This window comes from Parasteatoda tepidariorum, chromosome 5 (assembly GCF_043381705.1).
Source record: "Parasteatoda tepidariorum isolate YZ-2023 chromosome 5, CAS_Ptep_4.0, whole genome shotgun sequence".
Classification (NCBI taxonomy): domain Eukaryota; kingdom Metazoa; phylum Arthropoda; class Arachnida; order Araneae; family Theridiidae; genus Parasteatoda; species Parasteatoda tepidariorum.
Genome location: NC_092208.1, coordinates 60,688,423 through 60,708,355, shown reverse-complemented (window position 1 = coordinate 60,708,355; position 19,933 = coordinate 60,688,423). Strand labels below are relative to the sequence as shown.

The 19,933-nt window shown below is 29.7% G+C and overlaps 1 protein-coding gene across 1 annotated transcript in view; it reads right to left on the bottom strand.

Annotated features, from left to right (window-relative positions):
• Nucleotides 1-7,698: 7,698 nt before the first annotated feature.
• LOC107446838 (proteoglycan 4) overlaps nt 7,699-19,933 on the bottom strand; it is a 36,453-nt gene continuing 24,218 nt past the window's right edge. Inside the window, exons 3-7 of the mRNA XM_021144699.3 lie at nt 17,273-17,310; nt 13,204-13,478; nt 11,786-12,061; nt 9,845-10,583; nt 7,699-8,871 (exon numbers count right to left, since the gene is read on the bottom strand). Coding sequence (XP_021000358.2) covers nt 8,521-8,871; nt 9,845-10,583; nt 11,786-12,061; nt 13,204-13,478; nt 17,273-17,310 — 1,679 coding nt within the window. The 3' untranslated portion in view covers nt 7,699-8,520. The remainder of the gene's footprint in view (nt 8,872-9,844; nt 10,584-11,785; nt 12,062-13,203; nt 13,479-17,272; nt 17,311-19,933) is intronic.

The window sequence follows — 19,933 nt, the reverse complement described above, 5'->3', positions numbered from 1 at the left end:
ATAAAGCAAAGATTTTCAGTTTATTGCTCTGAAATATAGTTCAGTTGCACAAAAACAAAAAATTGAATTGAAGAAAAACTTTAAACTGTATGAAATGACTGTAAAGTTTTGAAATTTTTTTTAATTTAAAAATAATAATAATTAAAATGATAACACATGGTCCTACTGTTGCTTTTAGAAAAAAAATTTATTTTATTTAATTACAAATACGTGTTCTTAACTTATATTTTAACAAAAGAATATTGATAAGCTTATATTAAACAATGATGGTAAGAATGTATTGCTTTTATAGTTTAGTGAAGTTATATTTATATTGTGTTTTGTTTTAAAATAAAATAATTAAGTAGTGAAATGTTTGTCATGATTTGATTTGATTTATTTTTTTATTCTTAACTACTGCATTGTGTAATTTATTCTAGTCATTATAGTTATGTTTAAGTATTGTGAAAATTCAAGAAATTTTAAAGATAACAGAAGCAATTTTATTTTAACATCATTGTTAAACAATAACTCTAACTTATGAGCAATTATACTACTAGCATTGTATTTATTACTTCAATTTTGCAGTTCAAATTTGAGATAAGATTTGAGATATTTTTATGATGTTTAAATTAATGTAATTGTAAAATAATGATAATAGTAAAAATTTATTTGGCTTAATATTTAAAATTTAGCAGAACATTTATTTACATTATTGTAAAAAACAGAAAATTTAAATCAGAGAAGAATCTTGTTTAAATTTTTATATATAAGGTTCTTTGCAAAAGCAACTTTTTTAAATGTATAATATATATTTTTTTAAGGCTAATTCTTCATAACGCATACTATATACTCAGAGAAAGACGAGGAATGGAATTGTCTTAATCAAAAATCCATTTTGTTATAGTAACTTTCTCAAAAGAGTAATTGATTGTAGTCAAATTTTGATCTTTAATAGTTAAGGCAACTTTTAAACGATAATGTAAAAAATTTTATTTTTTCTTCTTATTCTTGTATGCAATTATATGTTTGTGCAAATTTAATTTAGATAACACAAAATATTTACTGACAGTTTTGAAATTAAAATGTTATGTAAATTTTTTGCAACGATTGTTAGTTTAATCGAGCATAACACCTTTAAATAATTATCGGATTGGTGAAAATTTCTGATGTGCCCATAAAAGTTATTTTAACATTATAAGAAAATATTAGCAATTTTCATGATCCCCTTGCTTTCCCGGTTTCATTCCCTGGAAAAATTTCTACCTTGCGTTGAAGTTTTGTTTTTAGGTGTTTTGCTAAATAAAATTTCAAATATTGAAAGAATAAAGTTACGTAAGTATTTCTCCATTTAGCAATTCCAGTGAAAAGAGAAGGAAGTAAGAAGAAGGAAGTGAAAGAGAAAAAATATGTGTAAATTTGTTGAAGTAAGTAATTTGAATATTTTTAAATTTTGTTCTTTATTTGTGTCAATTATTACAAGAAATGTCCACTTAAAAATCGAAAAATTTTAATATTATTAAGGGAAAAAAATTTAAGTTTAAATTTCTACTCAGTTCAAATGTAAATGTATAACTTTATAATTATGTAGTGTGGTTTTTATTATATAATTTCAGAATATAAATAATGAATGATAATTGTGAAATTACACATGGCGGAAGTTACAAATTTAAAATATATATATACTACAAACTAACAAATTAAATTGAGATTTTGATAAAATAAACCCATTTTTTTTTTAAATAAGAGTACATTTTAAAATTAAAGACTTGAAAATTATTAATGATATAAAATTTGTCAGAAAACCCATTGTAAGAATAAAAGAAAAAAATGTCAATTAAAGGATGCAATAAAATATTTCCTAATTAAGTTTGAAATATTCAAAAAAATCAGCTGAACATAAGATATACTTTGGAGTAAGGAGGAGAAAAATGGAAGGTAGCAGAATTCGCTAATATAATTTTATTTAGTATTTCTGTATTGCTAAGTAAATAATACATGGAATGACATAAAACTATTGTTCTATGTTTTACTGCTTCACAACAATACAGAAAATTAAGTAAAATTATATCGCCGAATTATTCTACTACCATCCATATCTTCCTCTTCCTTACTCCAAAAAAATAAAAAGCAGTGCAAAATAATGTCAGAAAATACAAAATCTAATATTATATAGCGTCAAAACTAACGCAAAGTAATATTATGGCGAACGCTAGATAATATTAGTTTGCATAGAATCTAATATTATATAATGCAGAGCAAACAGCGACCTCTTGTATCTTTCTAATATTAGAAGTTGTGCAAGATAACATTAGATTTTGCCGATTTTCTGATGTTATCTAATATTAGGTGCTACTTGGGTATATTTTTTTAGGCACTCCTTACGTGCGAAGTGATCGTTGTAAAGAGATTCTTATGCAGAAAGTAAAATTATCATGCAACTTTCACACAACTGAATATAAGAAGAAAGAGGAGGACATTGACGTGAAACCGGTGTAATTCCATGTTTCTAATGAAAACGCATGGGAAAAACGATGCTAAAAAATATAAATAATATAAACACTATAGTGATTCTATTATTCAAATAATATAATTTATATAACCACTGTATCAGGGTCATCGTTGGGGGGGGGCGGTGGGTATGTATCCTCCTTAAAGATTAGAAATCTCCTAAAGTTCACCTCATTATTTTAGATCAATAAAGAAAATATCTTTGAATTTTCTTCTATTTAAATTGCTTAGAATTGAAAACAAGGAAGAGATAAAAAAAAAAATTATTAATCTTTTGTAGGTATTTAGCATATTTAAGACATTTTTTTTCTTATGGTTGAAAATTAAAGAACTATTGTGACTGCTTAATTTTATTCCATCCCCCTTAAAAATTGGGCTAGTACGATGCACAAGAAATATATAAAGATGGTGTTTTCCATAAATGTAAACAACATAGTATAAATGTAAACAACAACAATATCGAGCTCTTAACGTGCTCTACTTTCGGTTAGAAAATATACAGCTTCTTACTACAGCTTATTCTGCTAGGCGATATTTTTAAGCAGATAAATTTGATTTTAATAAAAGAAAAAATTATATAATTTCTGAGCTCAAATCTGCTGTATTTCATTAGATATTAATTATATTAGGTAATTTTGGTGAGTTTGAAGGGAAAATTTGTTTTAGTTATTTAGAGATGCATCGTTACAAAAGGTGACATGGTTGCTAGATTTAGAAAGAGCTCGCTTTTTTTCCAGTTCTCATTTGGTCTATTTTTACTTGTTTATTACTGTTTGTTCTTGGTGCAAGCTATGCACAATCATAAGTTAGTGTTAGCATATTGTTCGAGCAGCAAGATTAAGTTCATTTTACAAATTATCATTCAGGTTTAATATATTGTTAACATATTGTTTTAATATATTGTTGGTATATTGTTAACAAAGTAAAAAGTGTTTTATAACGATTCTTTTTTTAAATGACGATTTTTACGTCTTGAAATCAAAAATCTTCAAATGATGATTCTTATAACGATTTTTCTTTTAATTACAAATACACGTACGCGAGAAATATTACTCAAGAGAGTCTCAAAACACAATGATCACGTTACGAGTCAAATGGCTTCAAAACACACTAAAAGCAGTAACCTGGAAGTATAGGCAGTCAAGAGCTTCCAGCGCTCCCTAGTGTAGAAACCACTATCCATAATTAATCTAACATAATTTATCTAAACAAAGAAGGATTGCCAATCCTGTTTGAATCCTTAAATTTATTCATACTTTTAGGGAAGGATTTTAGATAATTTCCAAAGTTTGGAAACATTTCGAGGACTTTTTAAATAAGGATTTTTTTTGTGTGTGTTTATTTTAAAATAAGTTTCTTGTAATGTTTTTTTCTGTAAGTTTTTCACTCTTAACTGAGAGAAATATGTGCAATGTTTAGTTTATTTTTATCGTCTATGTACCACATGAGTAATAGTATGTAGTTTTAAGTGTTTAAGGTTTGGTCTGAAGTGGTCTAATCCTTTAAGACAGTACTGGTGAGATACTACCTTACTGTACGCCAAGGTTAAGCAAAGTAACCATTTTCATCTCTTAATCACTTTAAGTTTAAGAAGAAATCACCCTTGCTTCATTACAAATATAAATACATTATTGACTGTGGGGTGCTTTCCCATTCCACCCTGGGACATTGTACTTTTGCTCGGAAACTGGTTAAATACTTTAGGTCAATCAGTAACTATGCGCAGACGGGAGTTTTTTTTAACTACGCCTAACTGAAGACAATTAAGAGTACTATAAGCATCTACTAACAATATTAACAATTATGGGCATCTTACCTTGGTAACGAAATTATCAGAAGTTATGATAAAGGAGAAAGAAATTGTAACGAAAACTGTGCACACCAGCTCAAGAAATCAAGCAAACTCCCGTGGTTAAGCAGTGATATGTTGGTTTAAATTCTACTTACTTCCCCTCGAATATAACACCTACTGGACACCAAAAAAAGGGAACCTTGTTCTGACCCACTACCCTGTTTGACTCGAGTTAGGAAATCATTTTTGGTATTCAGTCAATGCTCATTTCGTCTTTTTTTTTTTATAGAGGAAACCAGCATCAATTTATTCTGTGGTACAAAGAAAATAAGAAAACCTCATAAGCTGTCTGCAAATACAAACTATAGACAGACAAAATATACAGTAAAACGGCAACGTGATGGAGTAGAGGTTAAGAGACTGAACTTTCATTGTGCAGTAATGGGGTTCGATCCCTGGTGACAGTGGCGTCTTGAAACGCACCCAACTTAGGATATATGAGTACCGCCTTCACTGTGGGGTAAAGGAGGTTGGTGCGCAATGGTGACTAAGAGACTGAACTTTCAATGTGCAGTAATGGCGTTCGATCCCTGGTGGCAGTGGCGTCTTGAAACGCAGCCAACTTAGGATATATGAGTATCGCCTTCACTGTGAGGTAAAGGAGGTTGGTGCGCAATGGTGACTACTTCGTATTTATTTTGTACACCATATGTCGTTAGTCNATTGATATCTTCGAAATTTATTTATCATTGAGGGAATTACTTCTATCAAATTTAACCCTTTTTCTACACAATCATTTAAACTAGGAACTCCTTTTCTCTTAGAAGAAGCATTGAACACGGGCCTGATTTTAGTTGTGCTGCTCTCCTTTATCACAGGTCGATGAGGTAAGTAGTGACAAGGTATTCCCATGTCTTCTTTTGGAACCTCTTCAATTATTTCCTCTTTCTCCCAGTCCTTGAACACTTCTTCATAGGCATCATACAATTTGTCGGTTTTCAAATTGCGTGTTGTCATTTGCAGTCTCTTTAACGCCTGAACTTTCATTGTGAAGTAATGAGGTTCGATCCCTAGTGGCAGTGGCGTCTTGAAACGCACCCAACTTAGGATATATGAGTACCGCCTTCACTGTGGGGTAAAGGAGGTTGGTGCGCAATGGTGACTACTTCGTATTTATTTTGTGCACCATATGTCGTTAGTCACGAAATTGTGGGGTCTTAAACTCTGTGATCCCCTGTACCGTTTTGGGTAGTTGAGGGTTTCTTTTAATTTATAAAATAAGCAAAATTGATTGAGAAATACCAAATAAATGCCCGAGCTATAAATTGAAAAAAGAATAGCTACAAGTGAGATTTCTCAACTGTATCAAGACAATTAAACCATTACGACTTTAACACCACCTAGGTTTCAAATTTTGTATAATTTGGACAATACTATTATTTATTTGTTAAATTTTTCCATTATATTTTTTGCCTGCATAAAAATTTTCATAAAATATCCCGTTCAGATTTTTACATGGAACCCTAGGTGCAAAACAATATTAAAAAAATTTGCAAGTGTCTGGCTGATGACTCCATGAGAACAGACTTTATTAATAAGTTATGCATATTTGCCAAGAAGATGCCTAATAAAAGATATTTCGATCTATGACTATATTAAAAAGAAAAAGAAGAGTTACATGAAATTTTCCGAACGTCTTAAAATAAGACTTTGCAGCGAGCGAATTTTAAGCAGCCTTTGCTTCAAAATCTTTCATGTTTTGATCAAAGCTAATAGTTTAAAAAAATCATAAATGTATCTGGGTACATATAGATATCTAAAGTATAGAAGGTTGTTACTTTGTGCGAAAACAAACTGTTTTTGTGTGTCAGATTTCACTGATGCTTTGTTCTTGTTACGACTTGACTTATTTTAAGGAATGAGCATTTTCGGTAAAAATAACACTCATTTTTCTTATATGAGAGCAGTTTTAAGCCATTGCTGTGATGTAAAAAAAAATCTAATTTGTCTGTTGAATGACTCTAGTAAGCAGACTCTATTAAATTATTAGTCGCCAATAGTCCATTCTGCAGCTCTACTGCGACGTTGATAAATCTACCTATTAAATCATTAATTAATTCAGCTAAGGAAATGTTGTTAAATCTATGACAAGATGTCAAAACAAAACTATATAGAATATTAAATCTTTCAATAATAATATTTTTTTAAATGTTCTATAAATATTTTTTAAGCATACCTAAGCGATAACATGATTTTCACTTATGAAACCATCAGTTTGATTTTGAGTGGGGATCTTATGCGTGGTAAACTTATAAGAAAAATAACGATTCAAAAATCGCTCAACAAGACTATTGATTTAATTCAGTAAGTCAAGAAATCTTGAAAAGTAATTCACAATAAAATGTTCGTGCCATAAACGAGTTTAACTATATTACATTTTAAAACTACCTCAAGACAGTATTTTGAAATTGACGGTAAAAGCACTATGAGAAACTCTAAATTGTAGCATGATTTGAAAGAAATTAATTTTTCTAAAAATCTCTTTTATATAGTATTTCTAGGTAGATGAACAAAAAATACGGCATTCATTTTTTGGTATGAAAACAGTTTTAAACCATTCCCATTGTGTAAAAAATTATGAAAAATTCTCAAAACGTCTACCGAGTATCTCAAAATAATAAAACTCAAATGCGAGACGATTATTAAATGATTATTTTTATCTAATAATTTATTTTCACTGTTGTTTGTTATTTAAATTAAAGAGACTAGCAGTATTTACGGATATGTAAATTGATTATAATAAAAGAAATATTTTACTCTTATAAATTTATATAGTTGCTAGGCTTTAGCTGAGATCAAAAATAATTTAAAAAAGTATTTTTCTGAATTTTAGACCCAAGAGCTTAAAAAATCATTTTCGTTAAATTTGAAGAGCAAAAAATGTTTTAAAATTTTAAGTTTAAAACTAAACAAGCTTACTTTCACCCCCCTTTTCCCCCTTCATTTTATGCATAATCAAATCAAATAAATCTAACATTGGTCTACAAATCCCGGTCACCTGATCGCCATAATGCCTAAAAACTCCTAGTTTGCACCCAATTTTCTATTAAAAATTAACATAAATAGAAAAACTATTACGCTACTTTCTATTATATAACATACTAGCTCCTAGAAAGGTATCATTTTTTTAGATCCTTGCAATTAAATTTGAGCTGTAATGTCATTAGAAATCATTACAGCATTTTAGTTCAGCTTACCTCTCTGCATAGTTAGTTTTCAGAGACCTTGTATCATGATTATAACTTATTTATGTATGTTAAACACACTTATTGTATTCTGTATTTTGTTAAAAATCATTTAAAAAATACTAATGGGAATGAAATGAAATAAATTGAAGTACGAACAATAAGACAATATTATCAATATTGAACGATTTTATTTGTAACAAAATCTCAGAAAAAGATAATTACACAAAATACAGCATATACAGAATATTGTCATAAATTAGCAACCGTTAGAAATGAATGAATTAAATAACAAATACGCTTTGGAAAATACATTGAAAAGTGACTTACTTATATTTCATTCAATAAAGCTCAATGATATTTAAACAAATTCAAAACAGATAATTCTAAATTTATCTATTTAAAAAAAAATTCCTTGATGCACAACAAAAGACAAAAAATTTACTTAAATGCAATGCTTCGAAATTAAATGGATCACAGCACAAATGGTACATTGCTATTAATAAACTAAAACTGTTTTATTTTTATTTGAATAAAAGAAATTATGAAACAAAACTGCAAGGAACTACATTATATTTAACTTAAGTATTTTCAATTTATCTTTTCCTAACTGAAACAATATTTATTTACATTGAAATATACTTCACTAACTAAACAAACATGTGATAGCAATGCCTTTAATTAATCGTCAAATTTGACATTAGAAATTTATTTTTATTGTTTGAAATTCAACTACTCACAAGGAACGATGAATTAAAAGCATATCTATCATCATTTGAACATTTAATTAAAATTAACTAAGCCCCACAATCACAACATTTGGCAACGATATAAGATCAATGCAAGGATAAAGAATGAAATTCTTTTCCACCTTTTCGAACATTTGCTATATTCCAAAGATACCTATTTATGATATCAATGAAACATCTCAAATTAACGTCAATGATTTTTCATTATTCGAAGAACATGTTTCTATAGGAAGATATTCTTCATCTATTCTTCTTCCTCATCTTGCTGCTTGCGTTTATTCTTCCTCCTGTTACGCCTCCTCCTCGATGGTCGCCTCCTGCGTCCAGGTTCATCTTCCTCATCATATTCATCGTAATCATATTCATCGTCGTAGTCATAGTCCCTAGGTCGAGGCCTTCTTTTCTTCGTTGTCGTTTCTGGGGCTGAAGTTGTAGTCGTCTCCTTCCACAAGTCGTCATTTCTGTAGTAGAATTTCTCAGAGCTCAAACAATCAACATTGTTGGCAAAACGGCAGGTGAAAGTCGTCTGATCATATAAGGTGTAGTTGGCACATAAGAAATCGTAACGGGCTCCAGCAAAGCAGTAGTGGAACAACTAAAACAATACAAATAATTTCAATTACAACAGAATTTATGATTCACTTAATATTGGGTATATTTAAAATCAAATTCGGCTTACAAGGAAACCTCTCCAGTAAAATTATGTAAGTGAAAATATTGTGAGTTTTTCAATTGGTGAATTTTTCTGGCGTCTGTACATTAAATAGGTAGGAAACGCAAACAATGAGATTTTTAGACAGATTGAATACTTATACTTAATTGATGCAGTAGTACCATGAAAAGGTAAATCAATGCAGATTGCAACATAGCTCTGTCGTTGAAACAATTTACCAAATATATTGCACTTACGAACGCATCTCCTTCAGTAAATTGCGATATATTAAAGGAAGCAGGCACAAAAATGAAAAGGAAAAAAAAAAGCAAATATGAGGTAATAATCAGTAAATTTTGTTAATTTTAATTTTGTTAATTTTAATTTTATCACATTATTTCCGTTAGCAGGAAAGTAAGTAAATTTTAATAAAAAGAACTGTACAGTAAAAATTGAATGTGTTGTGCTGTGCGATGTTATGCAATTTTTGTTGAAACAGAATTCTTAAGCAAAAAAGGAGAATTTCAAATAAAACTCATTAGTTACCTGCGTATAATGAACTTTTTTGGAGATTTAAATCTCTTTAACGATATCAGTTCTAACTTGTAGATTTTAATTAGTGTTGATTGTTCTACAATACAAAATTTTAACCAAATTGTCAGAGTAGCTATTTATGTAAGGTTAATAACTCTGTATTAATATTTTAATGAATATTGTGTTTTATTATACACTTAAGGAAAAACAGAAAAACTAGTTCACTAGACCTTAATTAAGATTTAAAAGATACCTTTTTTATGAAAATCTTTTCCTTGAAGTCATCAAAATTATTCCTATTTTTAGTATATACAAATTTCACTTTAAACCTAAGAGTAAGTTTTTTATTGACACAATTTTTAATGGCAAATTAATTAGTTACCTGACATTTATGAGGCACACTGGCATAATAACCGTCCTTTTTATCATCACATTCAAAAACGATATCCTCAGGAACTCTCACATAAAATGGATAGTCTGTTAAATCAAAACCTTTCAGTTCCCTTGGACGATTTGGATCTCTCAAGAAATCAATAAAACGACCATCCGTTCTAGGTTTGTATCGATTACGGAGATGAATAGGTATGTCCCCGAAACCACCAGGAGGTTCTGTTGTAGTGCTTGTTGTAAATCTTTTAGGAGCAGAAGTAGAAGGTTCAGTATCTGTGACCTCTTCCGGAGGAGGCTGGAATTGAGATTCCGGATCGAATTTCACGACAGATCTTGATGTTGGTTTACTATTTCGGTTTGATGTCGGTCTTGGCTTGTTGCTACTTGGTTTTATTACGTCAACTGGTTTCTCAGGAGGAGGTACAAACTGTGATTCTATATCAAATTTAATGACAGGTCTTGATGTTGGTCGGCTATTTCTGTCAGCTGTAGGTCGTCGATTGCTCAAGGATGGTCGTTTAGGTAAGGAAGGACGAGGAGTGGTGGTTGTTGTAGTTGTGCTAGTTGTAGTAGCGATTGGTTGATTTTTGGAAGCTTCATCGTCATCTTCATAATAGTAATAATACTCTTCTGGTACGGCTTCAGTTGTAGTTGTCGTGGTTGTAGTTGTTGTTGACCTAGTTCTTGGTCTTGCTCTCATTCGGATCCGTGAATTTCCACTACTTTCACTTCTGAAAAAAAAAATATATAAAATAAATAACCTATATTGCTATCATATAGCAAAGAATATATATAACTATTAAAACATAGTTTGCTTGTAACTCAACCTTATGGGTGGAAATTTAAATAAAAAAAATTTACAGTTGCGTAATAGATTGTAATTTAGTTTAAATTTTTGAATTATTTAGATCCTTATATAATAGAATGTTTGTATAGATCACTGTCTTAAATAATTCTCTTATTCGCTCTATTAAGACTCCGTACGGCCATTTCATGGACATGAAGATTTCCTCAGACAAGATCAGATTATACCCATATGCAGATCTTGCCCCCAAACACAATTAACTCCAGAACATCTTTGCAACTGTCAGACAGAATTATGACTGCAATTTTTGAACTCGACTGACCACCAGAGGACATCCTATCAAGTCTTCAGGCACCAGAACACTCAAAACTCATTCTCCAAACTTTTGAAAATATCTACCACTGTCATAAACAAGACAGCAACAACAACAACAAATAATTATCTTATTTAGTACTGAAACTCAATGGTAGTTGCTAGCAATTTTCAATTGAAACTATGCATATTAACACATTGGCAGCCGTACTTGTTTTAATATTCTTTTCACTCATTCCGGGTATTACGTTAATCAAAATTACAAAAAATATTAAAGAAAATATTGAAAAAAGACGACTTTTTTGTGATTGAGATGCGAAGTAAATAGGCTCAACATGTCCCAGGAAATAAGAAATGTGGTCATCATAAATCTCTAATAGCAACCAATATGTTGAGTATTGTGTCAAATCAAACAATCACATGCTTCTTCTTCTTTTTATTTGTATTTTTATTTTTTATTTATTTATTTATTTTATATAGACCACACTTATTCTCATAGCATTTTAAAGTAGTTTAATGAGTTCTAGAATGAATAACAAACTAATTAAACATCTGATTAAAAACTATAATTAAAATAAAATAATAAACAGGAATATGAGCAATCAAAATATTTCTCTAAATTGTAGTAAAATACCGGAACAATATATAATTTTTAAATAAGTGTGTAAATAAGCAAGTATTGTAATCAGTTTTATTGCAGCTACGCAAAATCTGACCAATTTAAAGAAACTAGCCAGTTTTCTAATTTCAGTCAAGTACTTAATCAGCAGTTTTAAAACAAGCAACAAAAGTATTTTAATAATTTTTAATGGGTACCTTCGTGAAACTTGATCAGATGCAACTGGACTTTTAGGAGTAGGTTTCTGATTGGAGTTTTCATTAGCTGTTCTGGAAGGGGATATAGCTCTTGAAGATGAACGTTGAGGAGGTGGCTTGTTTAAAATATCTGCAACTACATCTAATCTTTGACTTTGAGCGGGAGTGGCTCTGAAACGAGGATTAGAGCTAGAAGCTGTTGACGTTTTAGGTGCAGCTGTTGTGCTACTGAGCTTAGTAGAGAACTGGACTCCAAATTTAGGTCTTGAGTTCACCCTGTACGACGAATAAATACATTAAGTAGGACGAAGAAGTCAAATGTTAAATTCTCTTTTAAAACTATAAATTTAAAGACTAAACTCTTCAAATCGTGTCAAACCTTTTAAATTCAATTCAATTAATAATCCACAACTAGCGTTATTGCTGTAGCGTATGTCTACATTAAAAAGGTATAGAAAATGTAAATTTTAATTGAAAAAATGTCATAAATTCTGAAATAATTGAGATATTATTTGGTATAATTGATACCGATTATGATGAAATGCATTGCATATTTAATCAGCAATTAAATAAGAAAAAAATTAAAATTGGGGTTGGCAGATAACCTTTTAATTATTTTAAACTATTAATTGCAAACTATTATTGAATTACAGATACCACACAATCTAAATCAAAGTATGAGACCTAATAATTTATAAATTTTTTAATTGCTTCAAATATAAAATTATGTTATCAAAAGAAGAGACGCTAATTACTAGTGCTAATTAACTAGTTCTACAATGTGCTAGTTACTAGCTTTTCTTTAAATATACAAGAATTTTCCTAATTACCACCCTTGAAACATTATTTTTAAATCTACATAAAAAACTAAGCAAAACAGCTATCAAGAACTAATAATTAATCGAGAGAAAAATCGCCATCGAAATCTTTTGAATAACTAGTGAGAAATAAGGAATGAAAAACATCGAAACAGGTTTGATTGCTTGATGAAACTTGGAAGTATTTCTAACAGTCCAATTTAACCTCTTTTCTCAATCAAGCAGGTTTTAATATTTTCTGTCTCGCTACGTGGCTCGATTCGTATGTTGTGATTCGTTAGGTGTACACTTTACCCCCCAAAAATGTAGATTAGGAGTGGTCTCTACGAAAAACCATGCTCTATTATTAAAAGAGTATTTCTGTCGTGTATCCCGAATGTATAAAGATGTGTACCACCGAGAGAATTAGAAGTTTGTTTTTTGTTGAACGTGTTTAGTAATCAACTAATTTGCTTAGAAATATAAACCATTTAAGTTGATATAAAGTAGACGATTAATCACTAGAATGTAATGGCTATTGTTGAATCGAAAAAGGGTATTTTTCCTGGAAACATACACAGATAGAAAAAATATTACAGTGCTAATTGAACATTATTTGACCTGCTATTGAAAATATTGGGTCTCGAAGTTGACTTTGGTGGAGTGGCTGTTGTAATTTTAGGTGCTTCTGTAACAATCTGTTCGTCAGAGTAATCATACAACGGGGGAGGTTGTCGTCCCCTAAAAGAAGATGCCGGCACTCCAGGTTCATCATCTTCACTGATGTCCTCGTATTCTGATTCTTCTAGCTCTTCAGGAGGTGGGAACTGTCTGCTTCTTGAAAGTGGAAACGAAGTACGTTCGCCTCCAGGTCGAGGCGGAACTTGTCTCTTGACCTGTGGTTACAAAAGAGAAAAATTATGAAGAATGGAAGTGCTTCTGCGTGAAATTAACTTAGATTTGAGGACGATTATACTTCGCAAGTTAAGAAAAGACTATTACGGTATAGGATTTAAGTGATCATCCAAGACTGCATATAATTCCGTTTTATTTCGTTATCAAATTATACAAATATGCTTTCAAAACACTATTAAAGTTTTTAAAAGTTAACACGTTATTTAGAAATATAACTCGTGTTATCTTTTACGATATATATCATAGAGTTATTTTTAAAAAAGGTAATAATTTCGTATTCTTACTGGAATCCTAATGATGGCGACATATTCCGATAGATAAGAAGAACATTCGTTACAACTCCATGACGTTGCAAGAGCATTGGATTTGATTGGATCACTAAAAATGGAGCGTCTTATGATGACATGCACTTAACAAATCAAATGCGAGGTAAAAATTTTTTTACTTTTGTTTCGTAGAAGAAAATCGTCTGCAAGAAACAATTGCGATTATTGTTCCATCAGTTTCTTTAAATGTGAATAAAAAGACGTATATTTGTTCCATATTTAAGATATCTTTTTTATTAATTCTTTATTACTTGTTAATTGATTATAGTTGTTAATAAGAAAGTAAGAAAAAGGAAATTGCGCACTGTTGCTTTTAGAGATGGAGGTGGCGATATTGATGTACGCTCGCGCTGGGAGCTTCGTTTCCATTTGGCGTGCACTTAGACGCAAACAGGCCTTCGTTATAGGGCTAATGATTTTTTCTTAACTTGCAACAGAGTATAGAAACAGAAACTGATAAGAACATCGAATATTGAAAAAATAAATGTAAACTACTGATTGACGTTAGATGTTACCAATCACAATATTTGGTTTTTCATTTTTAAAGTGACAAATCAAAAGTTCGGTTTCATTAGTTTTTGTATTGACCTTTCACATTTAGATTTATTTTTTTCTTTGTGGAAAGCTTTTAAATTAGTCAAAGGCATGCAAAAAATAGCACATGGAAAAGTAATAGCATATTAAAGCTAAAAGAAATAAGGCAGTGGAACGAGAACCTGTTTTCCCAGTTATCAATTGTGTATATTCTAAATACGTTTGCAGAAAAATTGGTTAAATTTTAACACGGTTGTCGGTTAACGTTACTTTGTAAATACCGTGCATAATATGGTGCAAATTTGCTTGTTTTAAATAAAAACCTTTTTACATTACTAATTCAACTTCAGTATCGCGTAATCAAGCTTAAGATTATATAATTTTATCAAGTTCAAGATTTAAATTGCATGAGAATTTGAGTCAAATGATAATCGGATTAAAGTTAAAACAAATCTGAGCAAATCGGTCAACACTCAAAAGTTTTTAAGAATGTCTATTACAAAATAATCATTTGAATAACAAGTAATTAATTTGAGCGAAAGTTTTGCAAAAAGTATTACTTTAAATTAAAATAGGGTTGCTGAAAATGAACATAACTTGATGCACATTAGTACACAAAATACGAAATATTCTATGCATTATAATTGATACATTATATATGATTGTTAAGACAACGAAATGAATTTTAAAAGTCTTCTTATAATTTTATGGAACATAAGAAACAAAATGCATGTTTTATAACCCTAAATATAGATTTTTGAAAATAGCCATTTAATGAATTTATAAAATAATTAACAAGCATAAAATGACATGGTAAATTTAAACATGCACCTTTTAAATAAATTTTAAAAAAAGGTTTGTTTTTATTCCAAGAAAATCTATATAAGGTTTGCTGATAACTATTTTATGACGAGTAACTGTGAAGATTAAACAATACGCCACTTTTATTTAAAATTCAAAGCAATTAAGAGATACATATGATTGGTAATAATGCTTTTTTCAATTTTCAATGAAGTTACTATTTCAGACAGTCTTTTTTTACGACTTACAGTAATTTGAATTAAAGGAAAGGTAACAGTAATCACTTAAATGGTTTAACTCTTTAAAGCGCCACAATTACTGACATATTACACTTTATTGCTCAAATTAAATTTTTGGGGTAACTTCTTACTTGGCTGGGAGTGACAATCAGATGTGCGCAGAGAAAGTTTCTCATGTCATAAAAACTAGAGCATCGTTACGGTATTTGTTTTCAATTGGTATAAAGATGCTTTTGTGAGTAGCATTTGAATTATTCATGATTAAATCGTCTTTTAACGCTCACTGCTGTTAAACAAGAGGCTTATAAAGCATGAGACATGTAGAATATGATTTTAAATTGATACGCATGAAGGCATTCTCTTCAATTGAGTTCATGGGGAAAAAAACAACAAATAATGAATAAAATTTTAATAATAATAAATGTATTTATAAAAGCCCAAGCAGAAATCATGATAATATTAAAAAAAATATAATAAATGTTTTTAAAGCTACTCATTTTATTTTACTCTCTATGTACTTAATTTTCAGTAATTAAGCGTACTACAGCTCAGCAAGCAACAATTTTTTATTAAATTTCGGTCCCAACGATAAAGCTTTCTAGCTCTCCCCGGATTTAGGGTGTGCATCTGTGGTGGTTAGAGCATCCTACTAGAACCTCGATCCCTATCATGCCGGCAGTCAACAAACATTTCTCTCACATATATCTCCCTCCTTATCAATATTGAGACTATGCATTTTGCTCAAAAATGAGTTTAATTTTGAATGCATGGATTTTTTTGTATTCGACTATTATTTGTGTCAAAGCGATTTTGATACATTTTTGCTCAATTTTGGGAATTTTGTTTTTACAGTTTATGTTCGTCGATGTTTCAAATTAAAAAATTGTGAGGCCATAATTGAATTTCGAAACAGTTACCCTATAGGTTCAACTAAAAGCGTCCTAATGCATCAAAAACAACAACACCCAAATATATAATTTTCAATTTATATAATAATTTATGAAAACACATGAAAAAAATTGAAGGAAAAAGTTTAGTCGAAATATATTGGATTTCAGTAATAAAGTCCTGAAAATGCTTTATAAGTAAAACAAAAACAAAAAGCTGTAACTGAAGGTTCATTCTCTCTAAATGCTTAACGTTGGACCTTAGTATCGGTGCCTTGAACCATAATACGATATAAATTCCATACAACCTTAATAAAGTGTTGAATTAAACCATGTTGCTGTTCAACCTGAACTATTTCTTGGTGTAATTAAGTTTAAAAATTACGATGATGTGGTCCAACTTAGCAATATATTGGATTGCAGAAAATGTTCATATAACAACGACTTGTCCAAGTTCTTCAGTTATGCACGAACATTTTGATAGTAATTATTCACAAGTAGACTACATAACAAATCCAATATCATAATTTCAATTAAGAGAATATGCATTGCAAATTTATTTAATTTTTGATTTCTGATTACTAGCACCCATTCCAAAGCATAAGATGGAAATATCTCTCCCTTCTTTTCATATCTATTGCACTGTCCATGGAAAAGGAGGGTTGCCAGAGCCTCGAAAGGTTGGACTTCTACCTGTTGGTCCGCGGAAAGTATTTTGTTTCCCTTCTACCACCCTCTGAAGAACCAGTGAGTATGGCGCCACTGGCTTCAGATCCTTTACAGTAATGATGTACTGGAGCTTGCGGATGCTATTTTGAAGGCACACGAGGCCATTTAATTGTCCATGGACACGATTAAAAAATAAAATAAAATACGTATCTATTGCCACATTCTAGGCATCTTTACGCCTTTTAGTAGCAAGGATTACATAACTTTGTTGAAAATAAAGAGTGACTTACTAATAATCATTAATTAAAAAAATGCTTACCAATTTGTGAGATGGTTTTTTATCAGCTGTTGAACAAACTGAAAGAAATAAGTAAATAGTTTTGAATTAAAATATTGAAAATAACAGAAATAGAAAGACAATTATGTAGTTAACAGTTTTGTATATCGGACTACACTTTGTTGTACTGCATCAAAAAAAAAACCTTTCGTTTTTTGGGTGCAAATTATTAAAAAAATATGTAAAACTATTATGATTCCTACTTAGTTTAGATTATAAGAGAAAATAGAGGAATTATTAAAAATTCGAATTACTTTTGCATTTCAAAAATTTAACATGTTAATAATTTATTTATGACCATGTTTATTATTTATTTATGAAAATTTGTATTTTATATAAATATATTTTTCAGTTACTAGTTAACTTTGTTGCAAGATTTGGTATTTGATTCTCCATATAAATCACACAAATTCTCCTATTTGAAATATATGTGTGAGTAAAAATACTCATGTAAGTGAAACCGACATTTTTTTGTCAAGTTTTCATTGTTTGAAAGTTAAGCTATTTTATACTTTATACTCAATCTACATTATCTTTCAATTAAGTTTAAACTGTTGAATAGTTAAATGTTAAGAATTGAGAGGCATAAATTTAATCGTTATCTGAAAAAATTGTGTATAAACTCACTTCAAAACATGAGTTTAAGGTTTTTTTTCAATATTTTGTAAATAAAGTATGGCAATTAAAGACATTTCTTGTGATAAAAACTAGTTTTAAACTACATTTCGAATATATGGCGCCATATTTGGAATAAAATTGCACTTTTCAAACAATCTCATTTTATATATAACATAAACAAAAACAAACTGCCAAAGGAAAATATCTTCCTGACTGTTGACATCTATTTGTCGATCTAAAATTTACTAGCTTTTTGAAAATGGTTCAAGTTTTTCGGTAAGTATCTGACAAAAGTAAAATCACATTCTTTTTCTTCCGTGTACCTCAAAAACATTGTTTTTAATTTATTTTTTTCATTCAATTTATGGTCAGATTACTTTCTTCCGAAAGTAACAAATAAATAATTCAAAATGATAAGAGTTTTTTTGATTTAGCTTTTCTTTAAAATCCTAATAAAATTGATTTCAATTTCCATTTCATTCACTACGAATAAATATCTCTCTGTTTCAGCACCATAAACACGGCAAACATATTGAAATACAATCGGATCCGAAGCATGTCTAATGGCCGAAGAAACTCACTGAAGTGAAAAGCAATTTTTTTTTGTTTGTAAAACAATAGATAAATTTCTTTGGAGGGTGTAAGGAACCTTGAACCAGACTCGTAAAATTAAATTTTCAGTCTGCCACCACCTGTATGCCATAATCGTCGAATAAAAGTGCTTGCCATGACCCAGTTTCATCTCAGAATGCAAAATAGAGCTCACTAGACACACTTTTCTTTTCACAATATGCTCATCCATATTTTAAAGTTTTTTCCGGACTTTGTTTTTGTTTTTTTGATCTGCAGGTATGAATTGAGAACGAGGCTTCTGTGTTAAGTTAATGGTAAAAACACCATTGAAGTTTGTCATACGCGTGCGTAACTTACTTCTTAGCTCAAACCTAGTAGAACAAAACAATTTGGGTCCGATGCTACAAATTTTATTGAATGGTGGGAGGATATTTCAAATTTTAAAATCTAAGCTTAGTTTAAGAGACGTTCAAATTTTGGATTAATAAATTATATTTGTTGAGGAATAAGCGAATTCGGATTAATAAATTAAACTTGTTCAAGAAATTTGTAAATTAGGATAAATGTGAATTAAATTGTTCAATAAATTAATAAATTTGTATAAATAAACTTGTTCAATCAATTAATAAATTAAACTTGTTCAAGAACTCAAATTCAAAATTTCGTAGCAAAATTTAAGAGTAGCGTTATTTTATGAATTTATAACAAAGCTTCTGTGTTGAAAAACTGGTTTATGATTGAAGTTGGACATAAAGGTATTTTTAAATTCAAACTCAGTAGAACAAATCAATGTGGGATTGATTTTACAAATTTTATTGCATGTGGGGGATACTTGAACTTTAGGGTATTAAGTTTAGTTTAAGAGAATTATTAAATAAACTAGTCTAAGATTTAAGGATTAAAATTAGAAATTTTTAATTAAAATTTAAGTGAAGTATAAATTAATTAACTTGAAACAAGGCTTCTATGCAAAGACAATTTTGAAAAATATTGAAAGTTTGTCATACGCGTGTATAATTTACTTTTTGGTTCCAAAATCTTTGTCAGTTTATGAAATAATGAAAATATACAAATATATACACATGAGGATCAAAAACCTATGTTTGTTAATCCGTGGAAAGGAACGAAAACACTATCAAATGTATATCATCACTAGTGAGGAAGTTGTGATGAAAGACTTGCTGATGAAACTAGTTTGACTGTCTCATGAAATTTGAAAGTTTTTGCAACAATCACCTTTCAAAGAGTCTCTATTTTCTTGGGATCTTAAACAGTTTTTAATGTGTTTTGTGCCCATTTTTTTAATAGCAAGTTGTTAGATTTTAATATCGTCTTTAGCTTTTACATTGCTTTACTATTAGTCTGATATCCTAATGTTTCTAATTTTTCGACTTCAATTTGAACAAGGATTAAAATATCAAAAATATCGTTATTCAGATTCAAAATATCATT